This window comes from Syngnathoides biaculeatus, chromosome 20, assembly GCF_019802595.1.
Source record: "Syngnathoides biaculeatus isolate LvHL_M chromosome 20, ASM1980259v1, whole genome shotgun sequence".
Classification (NCBI taxonomy): Eukaryota; Metazoa; Chordata; class Actinopteri; order Syngnathiformes; family Syngnathidae; genus Syngnathoides; species Syngnathoides biaculeatus.
Window position 1 is genome coordinate 4,129,883 of NC_084659.1, and position 22,178 is coordinate 4,152,060.

Here is a 22,178-nt window from a genome sequence, read left to right on the forward strand (position 1 = left end):
TCCGTGAAGACTGGCATGCCCTCGAACTAGGACAAAAGCGGGCAGTTCTTTGCAATTAAGTCATTAAATTCTTGATCAGCGAACCGATTATCTTCTGCCTTGCACACTTGTTGGGACACAGTATTAGTAATTACTGTTTAATTTACTGTTGATAATCGCAATTGTCATTGCACTGGTCTATAACGGTAAACCACAAAATTTTTAAGGGCACTCCTCTACTCCCTGACAAGGGTTGCTTCAGGAAGGGTTAGGGTTACACGCTATGGCAACCCTGAAAGGCACAAGCCAAAAGAAACTTACTTCTGTATAAGCTTAACATATTGTGGTACACACACTAATTGCTTGAAAAGGTAGAAGACTGCATCTTTGCACAAGTGTGACTCTTACAAGGAATAGTTCCCTATTAATTGAATGTCTATTGTTCTTCGTTCTTGTTTGTTTGTTCTCAACATGAATGTTGTACCCGGCAGCACCAACTGCCGGAGAAAAATTATTTTTGTGTTGTTAAATACTTGACCATTAAAGCTGATTCTGACTTTGCATTTGTAGAAAACTAAAGAAAAGAGAATAATGCACAGAAACTGTAAAAATGTAATTTAGATTGTTTTATACTTAACCTTTTCAAAAGGCTAGTTTTATTATTCAGGGAGGGTGCATTTGAATACATTTTTCATGAATTAATATGAGTTTGATTTATTACACTCAAGCAATAGTAGCCTATTCATTTGTATCAGTTACATGTCACATAGAGACAGACAACAGTCGCACACACCTAGGGGCAATTGAAAGTCTCCAATTATGTTGTATGTTTTCGGGATGTGGGAGGAAACCAGAGTAACCAGAGAAAACACACGTGGCATGAGGAGAAGATACAAACTACACATAGGCGGATCCAGGATTTGAACCCCAGAACTGTGAGGCCAATGCTCTAACTCGTTGCCCCACCGTGCTGCCTGATTTTGCATTATTTTTCTCAGCAAAATTAAACTTGCTTATTTTCAGAGTACTTATAGTAGTGTTCAAAATAATAGCAGTCCAATGTGAGTAACCAGATTATCTACATTTTTGTATATTTATTGCTCACATGTCAAATAAGTTACCAATAGGTGCAGTAGATTCTCAGAAAACCAAGACCCAGCATTCGTGATATACATTTAAGGCTCTGCAATGGGGCAATTTGTTGAAAGGGGTAAGTTAAAAAAAAAAATAAAGTAGTGAGGTCATCAATTTTGTGAAAAACAGGCATGAAATAGGTGGCCCTTTTTTAAGGATGAAGCCAACACCTGTTAAACATGCATTTCTCCTTGAAATCCTGAGGAAAATGGATCGTTCAACACATTGTTCAGATCAAAAGTTTGTGGAGCGACATAAAAAAATCCTATTTCTAAAGCAAAACCACGAAATGTAAAGGAATTGTGGAATGTCATTCAGGAATCCAGGAGTGGAACAACAGCTGAAATGAAACGCAGATATGAAGCAGTAATAAAAAAAAAAAAAACTGTGGTCATACAACTAAATATTAGTACAGTGATTCAAAGGATTGGTAGATTCTAGAAACCAAAAAAAAATTGTAAAAAATGTTTGTTATGTTTGTGAAGTCAACCGCAGATTATTTTTTAACACCCCCCCCCCCCTTGAACAAATTGCCAATTGCACAGCTTTAAGAGTGTATATATCGCGAAAGCTGGGTCTTGTTGGTTTTCTGAGCATCAACTGCACCTGCTGGTAACTTGTTTTGACATGTAGCAATAAAAAACATACTGAAAGTGTGGATTTATCTGGTTAGCCACATAGGGCTGCTACCATTTTGAACACGACTGTAGATAGAATATCTTTGACCACAAAAAGGCTTCTCACCAGTGTGTGTTTTTGTGTGTATTTTTAAGTTTCCATTCTGAGTGAATCTTTGACCACAAATTGTGCAGAAAAAAGGTTTTTCACCTGTGTGTGTTCTTGTGTGTGTTTTTAAGTTTTCTTTCACAGAAAATCTTTGGCCACAAATTGAGCAGAAAAAAGGTTTCTCACCCGTGTGGGTCCTTGTGTGTATTTTTAAATGTCCCTTCTGAGTGAATCTTTGACGACAAAATGAGCAGGAAAAAGGTTTTTCACCAGTGTGTGCTCTTGTGTGTCTTTTTAGGTTTCCCTTCTTAGTAAATCTTTGACCACAAACTGAGCAGGAAAAAGGTTTCTCATTAGTATGGGTTCTTGTGTGTGTTTTTAAGTTTCCCTTTTGTGTGAATCTTTGACCACAAACTGAGCAGAGAAATGGCTTCTCTCCAGTGTGTATTTTCAAGTGTTTTTTAAAATTGCTCTTAGAAGCAAAGGTTTTCCGACACTGAGAACATTTCCAGCTTTTCCTGGCAGTGTGACAAGTCTTATCACCATCCGAGTGTTCATCATCATTGTCTGTTTGTGATTCTTCACAGTAAACTCCATCACTTGAGCTGTTCCTGCTTGGAGGCGCCGCCCCTCGTCTAATCTCACTTTGACCTTCATTTTTACTATTCAAATGGACACCAGTGGATGGAACCGGGATGAGTTCCTCCTTTTCTTCTTTCACGTGTAGGAACACTTCCTCCTCCTCTTTGATGTGTTGAACCTCTTCCCCCTCTTCTTCTTTGATGTTATGGGACACTGTCTGCTGCCTCTCTGGATGAAGATTTTCACTGACGTCTGCAAGACAAAAGAAGACAAACACAAATAGGTCAAATGTCATTAGTTTACAATATGCAACTGCATATTGCAGTCATGGAAATGGGCTGTTGTTTTTACAAAGTAACTCACAATTGTGGCAGATAGCTACTGATGGAATGACTTATTTAGTGAGGGAGGACAAACATTCAGGAGGAGGGGCAGGAGTTTACACTGCTCGCTGGATGAGGTTCGCCCGTAGTTCCTAAAGGGTTTGGATGTTGTGGGGCTTTCCTGGTTGACACGCCTCTGCAACATCGCATGGACATCGTGGACAGTGCCACTGGATTGGCAGACTGATTTGGGGCTCCCCCTTTTTTAGAAGGGGGGCCGAAGGGTGTGTTCCAGCAATAGGGGGACCGCACTCCTCAGCCTCCTTGGTAAGGTCTATTCATGGGTGCTGGAGAGGAGGGTCCATCAAGAAGTCAAAACTCAGATTAAGGAGGTATGTGATTTCATCCTGGCCGTGGAACAGTAGACTACCTCTACACCCTTAGCAGGATCCTCGAGGCTGCACGGGAGTTCACCCAACCAGTTTCAATGAGTTTTGTGGACTTGGAGAAAGTATTCCACCGTGTCCCTTGGAGAGTCCAGTGGGGGTGGGGAGGTTCTTTGGGAGTATGGGGTATTGAACCCCCTGATATGGGCTGTTCAGTTCTTTTACGACTGGTGTCAGAATTTGATCCGCATTGCCGGCAATAAGTCGGACACGTTTCCAGTGAGAATTGGACTCCGCCTCGGCTGTCCCTTGTCACCGATTTTGTTCATACCTTTTGTGAACAGAATTTGTAGATGCAACCTAGGCATGAGGGGGGTCTGGTTTGGTGGCCTCAGCATCACCTCTCTGATCTTTTCAGATGATATGGTTCTGTTGGCTTCATCAAGGTGTGATTTCCAATGCTCACAGCGATTCGCAACAAGAGTGTTCAGTGGCTAGGATGAGAATCAGCACCTCTAAATCAGACAGTGGTCCTATCGGGAAAAGGGTGCCGTGCCCTCTCGAGGTCGGAGATGAGATACTCTCCCAAGTGCAGGAGTTAAAGTATCATGGGGTCTAGTGCACGAGTGAGGGAAAAACAGAGTGGAAGATCGACAGGCAGATCAATGCAGAGTCTGCAGTGATGCGGACTTTGTTTCTGTCCGTTGTGGTAAAGAGGGAGCTAAGTCGAAAGGCTAAGATCTCAATTTACTGGTCGATCTATGTTCCTACCCTGATCTAAAGTCACGATCATGACCAAAAGAACAAGATCGCTGATACAAGCGTCCAAAACGAGCTTCCTCTGCAGGGTATCTAGGCTCTCCCTAAAGATAGATTTAGAAGCTCGGTCAGCTGGGAGGAGCTCACAGTAACGGTTGCTGGGAAGTGCAAAAAGGAAAAAAACAGCAAAAGATCTTCTTTTCCTTTCGACTTGTCTTGTTAGGGGTCGCCACAGCGTGTCATCTTTTTCCATATCAGCCTATCTTCTGTATCTTCCTTTCGAACACAAACTGCCCTCATGTTTTCCCTCACAACATCCATTAACCTTTTTCTTTAGTCTTCTTCTGGCTCTTTCGCCCAACAGCTCCATCCTCAGCACCGTTCTACCAATGTGCTCAAGAGAGCTAAGGCGAAAGAGGAAGCTCTCAATTTACCAATCGATTTACGTTTCTACCCTCACCTATGGTCATGAGCTGATTCTGGATACAAGCGTTTGAAATGAGTTTACTCCGCAGGGTGTCCGGGCTGAGGCTTATTGAAACTTGGTCATCCGAGGGGGGATCAGTGTAGAGCCGCTGCTCCTCCGCATTGAGAGGAGCCAAATGCAGTGGCTGGTGCATCTGATTCAGATGTCTCCCAGACACCTCCCTGGATTTCCAGGCACATCCCACTGGAAAGAGACCCTGAGGACAACAAAGGACATGCTGTCGAGATTATATGTCTCGACTAGCCTGGGAACGCCTCGGGATCCCTCCCGAAGAGCTGGAGTAAGTGGCTGGGGAAAACCTGCACAAGCTACTGCCCTCGCAACCCGGCCCTGAAAAGCTTTAGAAGATGGATAGATGGATGGATCTCTGAGGGCAGTGCGGACTAAACTCCAACACCGATCGTACAGGGACCAAAGATCCCATATCAGGTGGTTTGTTACGCCATACTCCCAGAGAACCTTCCAGAAAACCTTCTCAAAGTCCACCAAACAGAGTGGTTTAACGAACTTCCATGCGTCCCCGAGGACTCTGACAAGGGTGAAGAGCTGATCCACTATTCCACGGTCAGGACGAAAACCACATTGCGCTTCATGAATCTGAGATACAATTTCTGGATGGATCCTCCTCTCCAGCGTCCCTGGACAGACTTTACCAGGAAGTCCTAGGAGTGTGATACCCCTGTAGTTGGAACACAACCATCCTTTGTAAACCCAGTCAGACCCCAGTCTACCAATCTAGAGGCACTGTCCACAATGGCCACAGGATGCTGCAGAGGCGTTTCAACCAGGACAGCCCTACAACATCCTGAGCCATTAGGAACTCCGAGCAAATCTCATTCACTCTCGAGGCCTTGCCAGCAAGGAATTTTTTTAAACACGTTGAAGACCATAACCCAATAGATAGGAGAGCCCGCCTCAGAAGAACCCACACTCTGATTCGTCATAGGAAGGTGAAATTGAGGAGCTCGAAGTATTCTCTCAAAAGACACTATTCCAAGTGAAAGTCAGCAGCATCCCATCCCCACTATCCACAGTGTTGGTTAGTCAAAAGTTTCCATACATTTTTTAGTCTCAGGTAGCATTTCCTTTGAACTGCATGACTTGGCTCATGTTTTGCGGAAAGGTTTCATTGTACTCACGCATGCAGTAACCATGCTGATGTCACTGTGGTTCTCCGCTTAGTTTATTTTAGAGCGCAACAGACATGCACAATTTTTATCAGCACATTTTGAACAGTTCCTTTTGTGCAGTTGCAGTTTTTACTTGCATTTTGATGATAAGGAACAAAGCAAACACAATGGCGACTGTGTAAGCATGTCTTCTTGAACAAATGGACCGAAATTACCAGACGTATTAATTATGCTGTAAAATAGATCGCGAAGGGAGTAGTGTAGGTGCTAATGTGGAGCCAGGACGAACAGTAAGTACGTTATCACTGCATGTGAATAAACGGGCCAATCACGAGAAATGAGCTCCACAGTTATTGCCGTTGAGCAACATTTTTTGAGATATGTGCGGTAGGCTACTGACAAGTTGCAGAGCTGCTGCGCGGGGAAATCCGTCGGCCACATGAAGCAATGCGGGCTTTGTTGGGTGCCACGATCGTAGGAGTATAATGTACCCTTAGCCTTCCACAACTTTCTAACAGTACTCTGGTAGAATCCTGTCCCATTCCTCATGACAAAACTAGTGTAACATGTTTGTGAATTGCGTTGCTCACAATACCCTTTTATGATCTCCCCACAAATTATTTTATGGGATTCACATCAGGGCTTTGTGATGGCCACTCTGCACGATTCATCACTTTAAACTGCTCCCTTTGCACATTTGACATTGTTAACACACTTATCTATATAGATTTTACATCTTGCACGTCTTTAAGGAATAGTTCCTTTCACAGAAATGTCTCTTGCTCTTTGTTCTTGCTGCGATGTTATCATTCCTTGTTGTTTGCTCCGAATGTCATTCCAGGGCAGCACCAACTGCCAGTGAAAAATTCCTTATGTGTAGGATTAGGGGTTAGAATATAACACACTTGGCCATTAAAGCTGATTCTGAAATACTTTTTGTCTCAAACATGCAAAGTACAAATACTGTTAACATATTTTAAATGTTCTGGTACCCACATAAACATACATCCCCCGCTACTTTGCGGTTTTTTAGTTTTCGTGGGTGGTTGTGTTCCCAATTAACCGCGAAAAACGAAAGATTACTGTCAAGGAACATTGCATACTATCTAAAAGCTTTTGTCATGTCACTGAAACATAGTATATAGTCATGCGAAAAAATAATGGCACCCCATTATTTCAAGACATGTCTGTACGAAAAGACCTTTTTGACATACCGTCACATTGAACTTGTAGCCTATCTTTTTCTGTTGTACACCTGCTACTTGGCAGCCAGTCATCATTGTCAGGTTCCGACCTCCTGATTGATTCAGACATGTATGGTTTGACGATGCCAAGTTCAGTTAAAAGTTGAAATCCTCCTCCTCCTCCTCATATTCCAACATGTTGTTCCCCATTGTGTATAGAATGTAGCACACTGTTTGTCAATTGCAACATTACTTCTGGTTGTCCTTGCAATGGACAGTGTAACCCCACACTGGTGTATTGAGATTCGGGTATATTTGTGAGTGCTCAAAACGTGTAATAAAACTCTCCTTTTTAGCTAAACTGGAGTTGAAAACTTGCTGGAAGTTCCATTTATGTACGACAAACAATGCCAATTTGAATATTAAATGATCCCGTATCATCTGTCATCTGACCTTTAATTGATTGATTCAGGGGTTGGCAGTCACTGGTACCCAGCCCCCTTTTGGATGCCAGTGGCAACCACATCGCTCCGCCATTGCCACAGACCCATACTGTACACATTACAGAATCAAAGTTAAAATGCACGCAAAAGTGAACCAACCTACTCTGTGTAGGACAATTCGAGGTTGCAGACTGAACACAGCGTCCAGTTGTTCACTGAGTGGCGCCTTCTCTTCTTTCGTTCCCCAAACTTCCTCCTCATATGCTGCAGTCCTCCTTGCACACATTTTCACAGGATGTTCACAACACTTTCCGCCTTATGTTGGAAGGATGAGAAAAGCAAGTGCAAATCATACATGTGAACCAAATATATCAAGATTTGGACACTGTGAGTTAAAAAGTACATTAGTTCAAATGGCAAGGTACCAAAGTCAACAACATGTAAACAGTAACACGTGAAACTGCATTGTAAAAAAAGAAGGAAAAAAAAGACATTGAAGAGCTTGTGTGAGCAAAAAATAAATCAATTGTTGAAACATTACATTGTTCAATCAAAATGATTCACAATTCAGATTAGACTAAAAATAATGATTGAGAAAACGAATGTTATATTATTTCAAGACCTCAGACCAATGACATACAATAAAAACTAGACCGTGCACAGGCCCCTTTCACGCGGTAATTCGCCTTCAACTTTCGGTCAGGGCAAAACATTGCTTTGTTTACTTTTTCAATTGAGAGTTGACATCCTGACAATTGTACATTGTGAAACATAAAACCATCAAATTTAGTTGGACTATGTTAGGTTGAGCTTTTTTGGTGTTAAGGTTAATTCTTGTTGCGCTGTTGGCTGTCAAAACTGTCCAGGCGGTCGCAACGAAGTAACTTTTAGCCAGTATGTGTGTTTCAGTTTAACCTTCATGAGAATGTAGACTTGAACTTGAAGCTTAAAGTGGGACTGTCATCCCCATAAACATTCTAAAATAGATATTATAATGAAAAATACATATAACAGTATTCATTTCAATGTCTACACAGGAAAAAAAAAAAGTGTGCGGAGATGCGTCATCCATGCACAAAGTTGCGCAATTGAGTGTCCCTCGACATCCAAGTGGTCGCCATATTAGTCGCGTCCTCGGTCCTTTACGTCACCGTCACTTCCGCCATTGAAAACGCGCAGTGCCTGCTACTATGGAAGCCGAACAACAGAGATATTCGGATTTTTCCGACACTCCTTCTGACACCGAAGCTCTTTTCGAAAAGGACAACACCACACAACCGAGTGAAGTTACCGGGGCAATATTACACTATTGTTTCGAGCCATATTCAGATGATATCTGATCACGAGCAAACCGCATCCTGTCCGATCCACTTCTGCGGTGGAGATGAGCCATCGCGGCTCATCACATCTGTGCGGTGCTGGCTTTAGGGGGGTGAGAGGAGTGTTAATTAGTGATGCTTCCCATAACTGTTGAATACCCGAATGTATTGTGCAACCATGGTTATATAAGTTGTTTTTCACTCACTTGTTTTTCACTATCTTAATCGCATGCATACACTCACTTGTTTTTCGTATCACTCACTTGTTTTTCGCATCACTTGTTTTTCTGGTCAAGACGTCTGGACCGTTTAACTATCTTGTTCGCATGCATACCAAAGACGAACATTGTTGTGGGATGTCTTCACAGTTATCGCTGCGTAAGATGTTTTTCAGAGCCTGAAGGACACACTTAGGTGTCAATAGTAAATCAGGAAACAATCGTTGCGGCGCCAGGTGGGACGGGTAGGCCACCCGCCCTTTCTCTCGCACGCAACTGAAAAGTATAATAGAGAGATGCAGAGTACAAACAGGTAGAGTCTGCTGCGGGTTTCGTACGGACGCCCAGCTGGTTGACAAGCGGACCTCTACCTGGGTGATCGGCTCTCCACCTTCTCGGCATAGGTAAGAGGCTCGTATGATTGATTTCACACAATGTCAACTGTGTTTTGAGAACTTGCATTTGGTCGAAATAAATATGCCAGTTATTGAGGCTAAGAGCCAGAATTGTTCATGACTAGAGAAGATTATACACAGGTCGGCATGGTTGTTTTGGGAGTATCAAGATGGCGGATGGAGACGACAGTTTTGGTGGCCAATGAGCCATCCAGTTTTTTTTTTTTTTTGTTTGTTTTTGTTTTTTTAGATCAGTGCATTAAACAGTGAGGATAACGCAGTATAGGAAATGAATGAATGTTCACTTTTGCACATAATACTGCTTACAACCATACTCTTATCGTGCGTGTATGTGTTTTGTACGCATGTGCGCGCGCGGGTGTTGCCTTTCTATCGTGCATGGATGTGTTTGTACGCATGTGTTGCCTTTCTACAAGTGTTTCAATAGACTTAACGTGACAAAGATCTTTGTTTACCGAAAAAGCTATCCAAATACTATATTGTATGCTTGTCATATCTTCTGAATAATGTGCACTAGTTTTGCATGTACAGTTTTACAAAGGATGAATCGGTTCCTTTTTGTTAACTACGACTGTGTCTTTTGAAGTATATGATATGGAAATTTATTGGGATAAATCAGTTCAAACAGTAACAGCGTTAGTAGATACCGGGGCGGAGGGCTCAATAATTTATGGAAATCCAGAGAAAATGAAAAGACCCCTAGTAACATTAACAGGACTAGGAGGAAAAGTGATTTATGGAAAACATGTAAAGTTACCTTTGAAAATAGGAAATATGCCTAAAAAACATATATGGTGATTATAACCCCTACCCCAGAGTGGATAGTGGGCATGGACATATGAGCCGGAATGACACTTTATTTGACAGCCGGGAGATTTGAATTCGGAGTAAATCCACAGAAAATACATGCAATATGGGTGGGTAAAGTAAAAATGCCACCTTTTCCGATACCACAAGCTACACAGGTAGTTAGTCAAAAGCAATACCGGATACCTGGAGGACAGGAAGAAATTTCGGCGACCATTAAAGAATATTTAGAAGCTGGTGTATTGAAAACAGTGACGACAAACTAGAACAATCCGTTGTGGCCAGTCAGGAAATCAGATAACTCTGGGAGGATGACAGTAGACTACAGAGGATTGAATAAACACACACCTGCATTGACTTCCGCGGTGCCCGACGCAGTGACAATTATAGAACGAGTGCAACATCATCCCGGAACGTGGTATGGGGTCATAGATTTGGCTAACGCATTTTTCACTATTCCTATTCCTGAGGATAGGATGAATCAATTTGCGTTTACCTGGGAAGGGCGCCACTACACGTTTACCAGACTACCACAGGGTTATTTACATAGTCCCACAATCTGCCACCGGGTGGTAGCAGAGCACCTGGAAAAGCTCAAAGTTCCTAAAGAAATAATGATACTTTAGTTGGGGAGAAGAACAACAGCGATCATTTGATATGGCGAAGGAAGCGATACAGCAAGCAGTGTCACTGGGAAAAATGAAATCGGGACCGGTAGAATTGCAGGTGTCGGCGTTAAATGAATACGCTAACTGGAGTTTGTGGCAAAAGCAAGATAGGATTCGTAAACCCTTGGGATTCTGGTCGAGAAAGCTACCAGAAGCAGGCCTAAGGTACACACCTTTTGAAAAGCAGCTATTAGCATGCTATTGGGCATTGGTTGAAACTAATGCAGCCCTATGGGGGCACAAACCAGTGCAATCTGTAGGCCGGTCCCAAGCCCGGATAAATGCGGAGGGTTGCGTCAGGAAGGGGATCCGGCGTAAAAACTGTGCCAAACAAATATGAGCGTTCATCTAAAGAATCCCATACCGGATCGGTCGTGGCCCGCGTTAACAACGCCCACCCCCGGCACTGCTAACCTGCAGGGCGTCGGTGGAAATTCAGCTACTGTGGGTCGAAGACAAAGAAGAGGAGGAAACCGGATCCAGCGTCAGAAGAAAAAGAGGAATGCACAGAGCCTACAACTGAGTGTAGGGACTTTGAATGTTGGGACTATGACAGGAAAAGCACAGGAGTTGGTTGACATGATGATTAGGAGAAAGGTTGATATTCTGTGCATCCAAGAGAGCAGGTGGAAAGGTAGTAAGGCTAGAATTTTGGGAGCAGGGTTTAAATTATTCTACTACGGAGTAGATGGGAAGAGAAATGGAGTAGGGGTTATTTTAAAGGAAGAGCTGGCTAAGAATGTCTTGGAGGTGAAAAGAGTATCAAATCGAGTGATGAGACTAAAATTTGAAATTGAGGGTGTTATGTATAATGTGGTTAGCGGCTATGCACCACAGGTAGGATGTGACCTAGAGTTGAAAGAGAAATTCTGGAAGGAACTAGATGGAGTAGTTCTGAGCATCCCAGACAGGGAGAGAGTTGTGATTGGTGCAGATTGTAATGGACATATTGGTAAAGGAAACAGGGGCGATGAAGAAGTGATTGGTAAGTACGGCATCCAGGAAAGGAACTTTGAAGGGCAGATGGTGGTGGACTTTGCAAAAAGGATGGAGATGGCTGTAGTGAACACTTATTTCCAGAAGAGGGAGGAACATATAGTGACCTACAAGAGCGGAGGTAGAACCACGCAGGTAGATTATATTTTGTGCAGACGATGTAATCTGAAGGAGGTTACTGACTGTAAAGTAGTGGTAGGGGAGAGTGTAGCTCGACAGCATAGGATGGTAGTATGTAGGATGATTCTGGTGGTGGGTAGGAAGATTAAGAAGACAAAGGTAGAGCAGAGAACCATGTGGGGGAAGCTGAGAAAGGAAGAATGTTGTGCGGCCTTCCGGAAAGAGGTGAGACAGGCTCTCGATGGACAACCGAAGCTCCCGGAAGACTGGACGACGACAGCCAAGGTGATCAGAGAGACAGGCAGGAGAGTACTTGGTGTGTCATCTGGTAGGAAAGGGGAGAAGGAGACTTGGTGGTGGAACCCCAAAATACAGGGAGTCATACAAGGAAAGAGATGAGCGAAGAAGAAGTGGGATACTGAGAGGACTGAGGAGAGGCGAAAGAAGTACATCGAGATGCGACGTAGGGCAAAGGTAGAGGTGGCAAAGGCTAAACAAGAGGCATATGAAGACATGTACACCAGGTTGGACACGAAAGAAGGAGAAAAGGATCTCTACAGGTTGGCCAGACAGAGGGATAGAGATGGGAAGGATGTGCAGAAGGTTAGGGTGATTAAGGATAGAGATGGAAATGTGTTGACTGGTGCCGGTAGTGTGCTAAATAGATGGAAAGAATACTTTGAGAAGTTGATGAATGAAGAAAATGAGAGAGAAGGAAGAGCTGAAGAGGCAAGAGTGAAGGACCAGGAAGTGGAAATGATTACTAAGGGGGAAGTCAGAAAGGCACTACAAAAGGATGAAAAATGGAAAGGCAGTTGGTCCTGATGACATACCGGTAGAGGTATGGAAGCAATTTGGAGAGATGGCTGTGGAGTTTTTGACCAACTTATTCAACAGAATACTAGCGGGTGAAAAGATGCCTGAAGAATGGAGGAAAAGTGTTCTAGTTCCCATTTTTAAGAACAAAGGGGATGTTCAGAGCTGTGGGAACTATAGAGGAATAAAGTTGATGAGCCACACAATGAAGTTATGGGAAAGAGTAGTGGAGGCTAGACTCAGGACAGAAGTAAGTATCTGCGAGCAACAGTATGGTTTCATGCCTAGAAAGAGTACCACAGATGCATTATTTGCCTTGAGGATGCTCGTGGAAAAGTACAGAGAAGGTCAGAAGGAGCTACATTGTGTCTTTGTGGATCTAGAGAAAGCCTATGACAGAGTACCAAGAGAGGAACTGTGGTACTGCATGCGTAAGTTTGGTGTGGCAGAGAAGTATGTCAAAATAGTACAGGACATGTATGATGGCAGCAGAAAAATGGTGAGGTGTGCCTTAGGTGTGACAGAGGAATTTAAGGTGGAGGTGGGACTGCATCAGGGATCAGCTCTGAGCCCCTTCCTGTTTGCAGTGGTAATGGATAGGCTGACAGATGAGGTTAGACTGGAATCCCCTTGGACCATGATGTTCGCAGATGATATTGTCATATGCAGTGAAAGCAGGGAGCACGCAGAGGAACAATTGGAAAGATGGAGACATGCACTGGAAAGGAGAGGAATGAAGATTAGCCGAAGTAAAACAGAATATATGTGCGTGAATGAGAAAAGTAGAGGGGGAAGAGTAAGGCTTCAGGGAGAAGAGATAGCGAGGGTGGACGACTTCAAATACTTGGGGTCAACAATACAGAGCAATGGAGAGTGTGGTCAGGAAGTGAAGAAACGGGTCCAAACAGGTTGGAACAGCTGGCGAAAGGTGTCTGGTGTGTTATGTGACAGAAGAGTGTCTGCTCGGATGAAGGGCAAAGTTTACAAAACAGTGGTGAGGCCGGCCATGATGTACGGATTAGAGACGGTGGCACTGAAGAAACAACAGGAAGCTGAACTGGAGGTGGCAGAAATGAAGATGTTGAGGTTCTCGCTCGGAGTGACCAGGTTGGATAGGATTAGAAATGAGCTCATTCGAGGGACAGCCAAAGCTGGATGTTTTGGAGACAAGATTCGAGAGAGCAGACTTCGATGGTTTGGACATGTTCAGAGGCGAGAGAGTGAGTATATTGGTAGAAGGATGCTGAGGATGGAGCTCCCAGGCAAAAGAGCGAGAGGAAGACCAAAGAGAAGGTTTATGGATGTGGTGAGGGAAGACATGAGGGCAGTTGGGGTTAGAGAGGAAGATGCAGGAGATAGGCTAAGATGGCAAAAGATGACACGCTGTGGCGACCCCTAACGGGACAAGCCGAAAGGAAAAGAAAGAAGAAGAAGAAGGGCATTGGTTGAAACTGAGGCTCAAACGGTGGGCCATGAGGTGTTAATGAGAACACATATACCGATTTTGACATGGGTTAAAGGTAACCCGACGACACATAGAATAGGAACCGCACAGGAAGCTAGTATTATCAAATGGAAATGGTATGTGTCTGAGCGAATTAAAATAGGGGAAAAAGGAGTCTAAAGAGTGGGCAAAGACTCACCATGTAGAATGGATCTATCACATTCCCTATTATCCACAGGCTGCTGGGCTAATAGAGCGAATGAATGGAATTCTTAAGGAAACATTGAAAAAGCTATCTCGAAACAGAACGCTGGACAAATGGTGCAAAGACTTACCTGAGGCGGTGAATCAGATTAATAAGAGACCGCTTGGGTCGGGAATAACGCCCCTAATACGAATGATAATGGGGGAACCGGTACAAAATTCCAATGGGGAAATTAAAATGTGGAAAATTGATCCTCAAGCTGAAATTCCCGTACGAGTTATTCCAGGCTCAGCGGGATTGGATTTGAAAATCCTCACAAACATCACTCTGGTCCCCAACGAAATCCAAATAGTGAAAACAGGATTGGGGCTCCAATGTCCACCAGGGACATATGGACACATTCAACCACGAAGTGGGTTATCACTAAAAGGGTTAACAATTCAAGCCGGAGTAATTGATGCGGACTATCAAAGAGAAATTGGAGTGGTATGCAAATTATTAGCAGAACAGCCCCTTACAGTGGAAAGAGGGGACAAAATTGCTCAATTGATAGTGAAGCCTTGCCTTGTAACCAAGGTAAAAGAAATACCTAAACCTGTGATGATAACCACCAGACGGGAGGGAGGATTTGGCTCCACTGATTTGGCAGGGGCAAAAGTTTGGGTAAAACAGCCAGACGGTCCTCCCCGAGCAGCAGAAATTATAGCTCAAGGGCAAGATGCTCCTGTGAGCGTCTTATATCCTGGAGAGGAAAAATGGGTAAATGTACCGGTGTCAAAATGTTATACAAGAGAGAACTAATCACATGTTTGTAGTATGCACTATTTGTCGTAACACAGATGCCGTGGTGGTATTTGCTGATTGGAAGACCATCATCGGAGAGGCGCCATGGCCGGACCAGGGAAGACCGAGGGCCCAAGAGGTGACAGTGTCGTCTGCTGGGTCACGCGTATCCTTGTCCTTGGTGCCATGGTCCAACTCTGCTGCGCAATGACGGAGGGTGACAAATTGGAGCAGGTCCAGCGGCTCCACATAAGCTGGAAAAGCAGTACCCAGGACCGTACTCAAGGAGACTACACCTGTCCATCTTAACGAGCTTGCGACGTGGTAAACGTCACCAGCAATTGTCAGATGTGGAAGTGCAAAAGGTGCCTTGGAGGGAAGGACATTCCGGTGGTGGAACAAGGATGCAACTTAACCGTTACTTCAGTAGTCCCCATGTGCCACTACAACAGGACGACCGAGACCTGCAATGAGCACAACTGGACGAGGTGGACAATTACCGTAAAGGAAACTCTGTTTTTTTTTTAACAGCGCTGAAATCTCGGGACGGAACACATTTTTGTATATAATATGGGTGTTACCTGGGAAACCTAATGCTATAAGAACACACATAGCACCAGTATTAGATACCTGTACACACATGGCACAAGCCAGGGTTAAAACCCGAGTGTACTGGGAAATAAAATTCCCCGATATACCATACTCTACACGAAGACGTAGAGCTTGGTATGATACTCTCTTAGGAGGAACGGGAACACTGTTTGGTGTAGCTAATGCTGCAGATAACGAAGTAACCAGAACAATGTTATCTAACACAGGGCAACATGCATCAGAGGCTATACATCAAGTAGGGGTATGGCTTCCAAAAGCTATGATAGGGCAATTGGAAAACACAGATGTTTCGAAAAAGGCATTTACATGGGAGTTAAAATTATGGAATGAAACATATGATGCGTTAAAGAATCTATCACATATAGGTAATTGGACAACCTGTGCATTGCAAATGATACATGCGGAAGCACAAAAAGAGCGATTCCAGAGAATAATGACAATGGAAAATTATCACGAATGGAGACGGGTTTGGAATATTAGTAGCAAACTTTGGTTACAGTTACACTCGGAGCAAACAAAATGCAACAGTACATATTGTGCTGGGTATTGGACTCAGTAAAATGTGTCTACTGTCAAAACGATATGTAAGTATCAAGTATTACCGGTGATTACTGCCACAGGATTTTGTTTTTTACATCCGGATGGAGAGTGGATGGATGTGGGAACTAATACGACCTATGAGATGAAAATGTGTGACGAAACAGACAGAGGAATGGCGTGTACATTACAACAGGGACACAGCAATCCATGTTTAACCGACTCAGAGGCTGTACTTTGTGACTGGACGAGGGAGCCACAAAGGGAGATGTTGTGGCAAATCGGACCACACGCTCTATGTGTGGCAACAATGCAAAATAATTCACAAGTACCATCGGTTCCTTTCGTTGGTTGCTTATATAATGTGCACCTATGGCATTGGGGAAACCAGACGTATCGTTTGACGAATTACTCTGTGTCTAATCGGCTGACACAAGTACAATGGGATGTACTAAAGAATCCCTGGAACCTCTCACTGGAGCGTTTCAAATGCGCATTGGAACAATCCACTGAAGTTCAGAAAATTATACAGTCACATACGTCTAACATCTCCAAGCTCATGGTGTCCACATTAGTAGCCAGCGGACGGGTACAACATGCTGCTAAAATAGTACAACAGTCCTCAGCCCATCACTGGTGGGACATCTTTTCAGGGATGTCAGTCACTCCTAGGAGGACTTTGGTGCCCCCTCTGATTCTGTTGGTTATTATAATAATATTGCTATCACTATGTAATCTGCTAACGTGTATCTACGAAGACATATACGAGCTGAAGTGGAGTGGGTGATTATGCAACGCATGAGATGATTGTACGCCTTGAGAAAAGTAATGGACACTTCGGTATCGAGAACTATACTGTTAAGTTGGTGCCTCACCCCACTCATATATATACACATTTATGCTAGATGGCAAGGATGTTTATCACATCAATATATTCACAGAAACCTAACGTTGCGGGAATTATGGTCCATGTTCTTTCATGACATCATGAATCACACTGGAAATGGAATAGTGTTACCATCGACGTTTGACGGGTATATCAACTAATATGTGAAGCCTCAAGAGTGGAATGAAAGGAGTGTTAATTAGTGATGCTTCCCATAACCGTTGAATAACCGAATGTATTGTATCTCACTTGTTTTATCTGGTTCAAAGACAACATTGTTGTGGGATATCTTGACTGTTACAGACATTTGTTCCGGTCACTTTCAGTTTCAATTAATCTGAAACAAATGTATGCTTTTACCTTTGAAAATATAAAATAGTTTAAGACAAATTAACAGTTTAATAAAGAAAATACTTGTTGGATTATCATATGAAACATATGCTATTGCCTGGAACACAGAGAACAGGTACCTAAAATATTTTGATGAAAGGTTGAATTAATTCATTTATGTATAAACTACAACAATATTTGAAAACGTGTCAATGTTTATCGTCAGTTTTCATGGATGCACTGGAATGTAAAAAGATACATGTGCTAAAAAAAATAATTTAAATGTGTCTTGAGCATGTTAGAGTCAATTCAAAAGGGAATTAGTGGACTAAAAATGCCTATACTTCAGTCTTTTTTCTTTTTTGTTGTCGGCATTAATGTTAGTTATAACATTTTACAAATGTTAGCACAGTGTTCAAGTAATTGGCATGATGAGGGGCACTGTAACAGAATAGATAATTCTATTTTTATTTCTACCTCTGGAGAAGCAATGAAAATTTCCATATAATAGCTATGGTAACAACATAACATCACAGTAAGGAACAGAAATATCTCAAAACCTGTGACAGGAAAATTTGCAACCATACAACATGCACTTTTCTTCAATTCATGCAGAAGACAGAACAAGGAAACAATCTGGAAAAAAACATTGCATTATCAATTACTACAGTTTATCAAACAGAAAAAGAAATAGAAATGTGTTGGGTAAAGATACACAGCTGCATAAAAAAAGATACTATGCAATTATCATCAACATGATCAAAGAATGATCACCAATATTACCGTGCAAGTTTTACAAATTGTATTATGAATGAAATATATCTAGTACATCTATAAATAACTGCTATTCTATTTTCAAAATGTACACCATTGTTGTACACAGTTGTTGATTGTTTATTATTTAGGTGCATGTCTTTACCCCCAAAAATTAAAAATTCAACTCAGTAAACTACTCGAAGTGAAAGTAAATTGAATAAAGATTTGCATCACAGCATGCAAGCGTGCTTTCATATCATGTATATCGTATCCATTAAAAACCTTTTTAATTTCTTGTTTTTGTAAATGATTGAAACGCATCAATTTGACATTATTAACGTCATGTTTTGTTATCAGTAAATAATACAGACATTTTTACAAGTAATTGCTTCTGAACTCTCACCTTGTTATTGATTACCCTCTCTGAAACTGGGGTTGGTTGTTTCTGTGGATCTTGCCTCTCAATACCGGGAATAGTGGACGTAAAGAAGGGATGAAGTCCATAGGGTTTGTTGGCCTTGGGTTGACATCCAAATGTAGCAGCTAAGGTAAAGTTCAATTTCCTTGCTTCCTCTCATTGTGTGACGCGTTTGTCGTTTCGCATGAACTTCCAATGCTTTGAAACCTCTTGATTCATAGCAGGGGTGCTCAAAGCATCGATTGTGATCGAGGCAGTCTTGGTCGATTGCGGGATGGCGTGCCGCAAAAAAATAAATTAAAAAAAATTAAAACGTCAGCCATTGGTCCCACTAAACTATGAGCGTGCGCAATTGTGTACCGCTGATCCAGTCTCGCAAATATTCTGCGTTGCACACAAAAATAATAATTCAATGCAAATTGAAAGTATACATACAGTTATTCAGTTTGTGGCATTTTGCACAGCACACGGAACTTTCTCTAACAACGACCGCTGCTCCGCCACACTCTTTTCCTAGTTTACTTTACACTCGTCCATCCCCCCTCCTTCAAGACGTACACTCATAATTATAAATTATACAGTACATACGCAGCCGATCAATGTGTTTTAAAATGGACGAGATTTCCTCTTCTCTGAGTGGGAAAGGTCTGGTCTGAAGCCAAAGTAGAAAGTTTTGAGATGCTGTGTAATTTTAAAATTGTCCGAAATATTCCTTGTAATTTATGGAATATATTAATTGAAATAAATGCCTCCTACACGAAGACGAGAGGTGGGCGTGGCAGTTGGCATGGGGAATATTTTTAAGGTCTGTACCTGCTACGACATATGTATGTGTCAATGTTTCTTTTAAATCTTCCTGGGCATGCTGCAAATGTTTAGACTATAATCATGTCTCTGGGGATCCAAAACATTCAAAGTATTTTGATTTATCGCATCGTTTTCCATAACAATGTATGTTTACCATGCGTTTTGCCCTGACCGGAAGTCAGAGTCAATTGACCATGGCGCAGACAATGGATTCCGAGTACGCAGTCTAGTTTTTATTATACGTCATTGCCTCAAACAAAGGTGATAGAAAGTAGGAGCTAATGTGTGTTGTTTTTCCCAATATATTTGTGTTAATATTAGATATTGTGATTCCCTCCAAACACGGAGGTTGCTGAAAGAAAGTAAGAAAAAAAAAAACTTTACCTCACGTTTTATCCGTCCTCAGGAAAGTATCACAAACGTGTCTCTTTGAGACAAGCTAAACTAGGCCGAGAAGCTTCCATGATCCTTGACGGCAGAGATACTTCAAACGTCAGTCCACCCACCGGACCCTCTACAGGTCTGTTAAGTCCTTGTGAGGATTCTCCAGGCGGCTTGATGACGGCCACCTCCATTTTCACCACTACGTCTGTCTAACCTCGGTCGGAGAGTGCCACAGAAGCAACGACTCTTATGGCAAAACACCATGAGTCAAAAACATGAGAACAAGAACAACGGAAGCACTGAATGGCCAAACATCTGAGTTCCTTAGAACGCAGTTCCTGGAAAAACAAAGTCGTTTTGCTTGGTCCTGAATAGTTTTGTGAAAAGGCGTCACAGCTGCAGGCATTTCGTCCGGATAAACACTGATTTTAAAAAAACATACGCGTCGTGCGTTATGTCAATTGGTTGAAGCCATTCGGCCGCCACCGTTGTACACTCAAAACGTGTGGAGGATATGGTTTACAGGTTGGATTATGGTTGGCATGTAGAATTAAAACTGGTCGTGGTATTTTGACATTTTTTCAGTTCTGGTAACATGAAGGATTTTTAATTCGACTTGGTAAGCCAAAAGAGGCTAAGTGCAAAGTAAGACATATAACACCATGACTACTAAGAAATATTGGGGATCGAGTTCCGTGACGTGAATTTTTACCAAAATACGGTGTGAAGCGCTATCATCATAACATAGCTAATACTAAGCAGTTTTTGTTATAAAAAAAAAGTTAGGTATATTTTTGAAAATAAGGACTCGCAATGGGAAAATACATGCTAAACACATTGTTCATTTGTTGTCTGTACAACGTCCTATTTCAGACAGAAAATTTAAACTTGTTTCCTCAAATTTGAAATTCAAATTCAATTTGCAGAGTTCTGTATTTTGAAATTCATCAATTTTTTCACAGAAAATGTGTTTTCTTGCTTATCCACTGATGAAGTTTGGGAAAATAGCTACATCGCTTTTTCGCGAAAACCGTCTGCCAATAATGGTGAAGCAGAGAGTGAACAGTGAACAACAACCATTAAAAAAAAAACTTTGTTCGAGTGAATTAAGATAATCAGAAAATAAGAAACCCTTTACAAACAAAGTAAATCTTTCTAACTTACCTGTGGAATGTTTTCTCACAGCCACGAAACTGATGATTAACATAGTTAATCGCTGTCGCTGCACAGGTCGGCATGGTTGTTTTGGGAGTATTAAGATGGCGGATGGCGAGTTTAGTTTTGGTGGCCAAAGAGCCATCCAGTCTTTTTTTTAGATCACTGCGGATAACCCGGCAAAAAAATGGTCCCTTTTCTGTTCCCCTGTCCGTTTCATAAATAATCCCTCTCTGACTCCCTGGGTGTGGAGAGAGGGGTTCTTCCCTGCCTTGCCCTGCCGTGGAGTTTCCATCACCTGTCAAATCCTTCCCCTTTCCTTGCACCGAGATGTCCATGGGCCTTCCATACTTGGGTGTGATAAACAGATAAATGCAGATTTGGAACCAGGAGGTTGTCGATCTTACTTTCTAAGATCAGACCTTAATTCTTCTCACTCAGGTTTTATCTAATATAATGCCAAAATACACCAAATATTTCTCTTACATAATGTCAGAATACATTACACAAAATACACTACATGTGTATCTTATATAATGCCAAAATACACAACATACCCCCCTTTAATGAGTTCCCAAAACAATTTACAACCATTGAGGCAACTAGTGACACTTAATTGGAGATAACAATAGTCTTCTTCTTTTCCTTTCAGCTTGTCCCGTTAGGTTTCGCCACAGCGTGTCATATTTTTCCATCTAAGCTTATCTCCTGTATCTTCCTCTCTAACACTAACTGCCCTGATGTCTTCTGTCACAACATCCATCAACCTCCTCTTTGGTCTTCCTCTCACTCTTTTGCCTGGTAACTCCATCCTCAGCACCCTTCTATCAATATACAAACTCTCGCCTTTTGACATGTCCCCCCTCGAGAATGCCATCTTCAGCACCCTTCTACCAATATACTCACTCTCTTGAACGGACATCTCCAAACCATCGAAGTCTGCTCTCTCAAACCTTGTCTCCAAAACATCCAACTTTGGCTGTCCCTCTAATTAGCTCATTTCTAATCCTATCCAACCTGGTCACTCCGAGCGAGAACCCCAACATCTTCATTTCTGCCACCTCCAGTTCTGCTTCCTGTTGTTTCTTCACTGCCACAGTCTCTAATCCACATTTAGCCGACCATTTACAAAAGTTTACCAAATGTTTGCATCACAACGAGGAGCAGGATCCTTGGTCAGAGACTGCAACAAAACTCTCACAACTCCTATTTCTTTCCACAAGTCTAAAATGCTATAATGTTTTAAAAATCAAATAAAATAAGATTATTTGATTGAGCAGTTTGGTGGCAAAGCCTAGAATCTACAGGATCTCAATTAGCTTCCAGTATGTGCTCCCCAATCTGTCATAATCGAGATTTTGAAACTAC

At 42.3% G+C, this 22,178-nt stretch overlaps 1 protein-coding gene across 4 annotated transcripts; it reads right to left on the reverse strand.

The window, feature by feature from the left end:
- Window positions 1-592: 592 nt before the first annotated feature.
- On the reverse strand, window positions 593-21,136 carry LOC133493207 (gastrula zinc finger protein XlCGF17.1-like). Of its 4 annotated transcripts, none has more exons than XM_061806288.1 (3): window positions 20,820-21,136; window positions 7,293-7,448; window positions 593-2,673 (listed from the first exon to the last, which is right to left on the reverse strand). In XM_061806288.1, the coding sequence occupies exons 1-3, from the start codon at window positions 20,953-20,955 to the stop codon at window positions 1,775-1,777; spliced, it is 1,191 nt and encodes a 396-aa protein (XP_061662272.1). In that variant the 5' UTR covers window positions 20,956-21,136; the 3' UTR covers window positions 593-1,774. The 4 variants fall into 4 exon arrangements, with proteins under 4 accessions (XP_061662272.1, XP_061662274.1, XP_061662275.1 ...); XM_061806290.1 differs by lacking the exon at window positions 20,820-21,136 and adding an exon at window positions 18,450-19,205; XM_061806289.1 differs by lacking the exon at window positions 20,820-21,136 and adding an exon at window positions 19,656-19,796 and having other exon boundaries at window positions 594-2,673.
- Window positions 21,137-22,178: the final 1,042 nt, after the last annotated feature.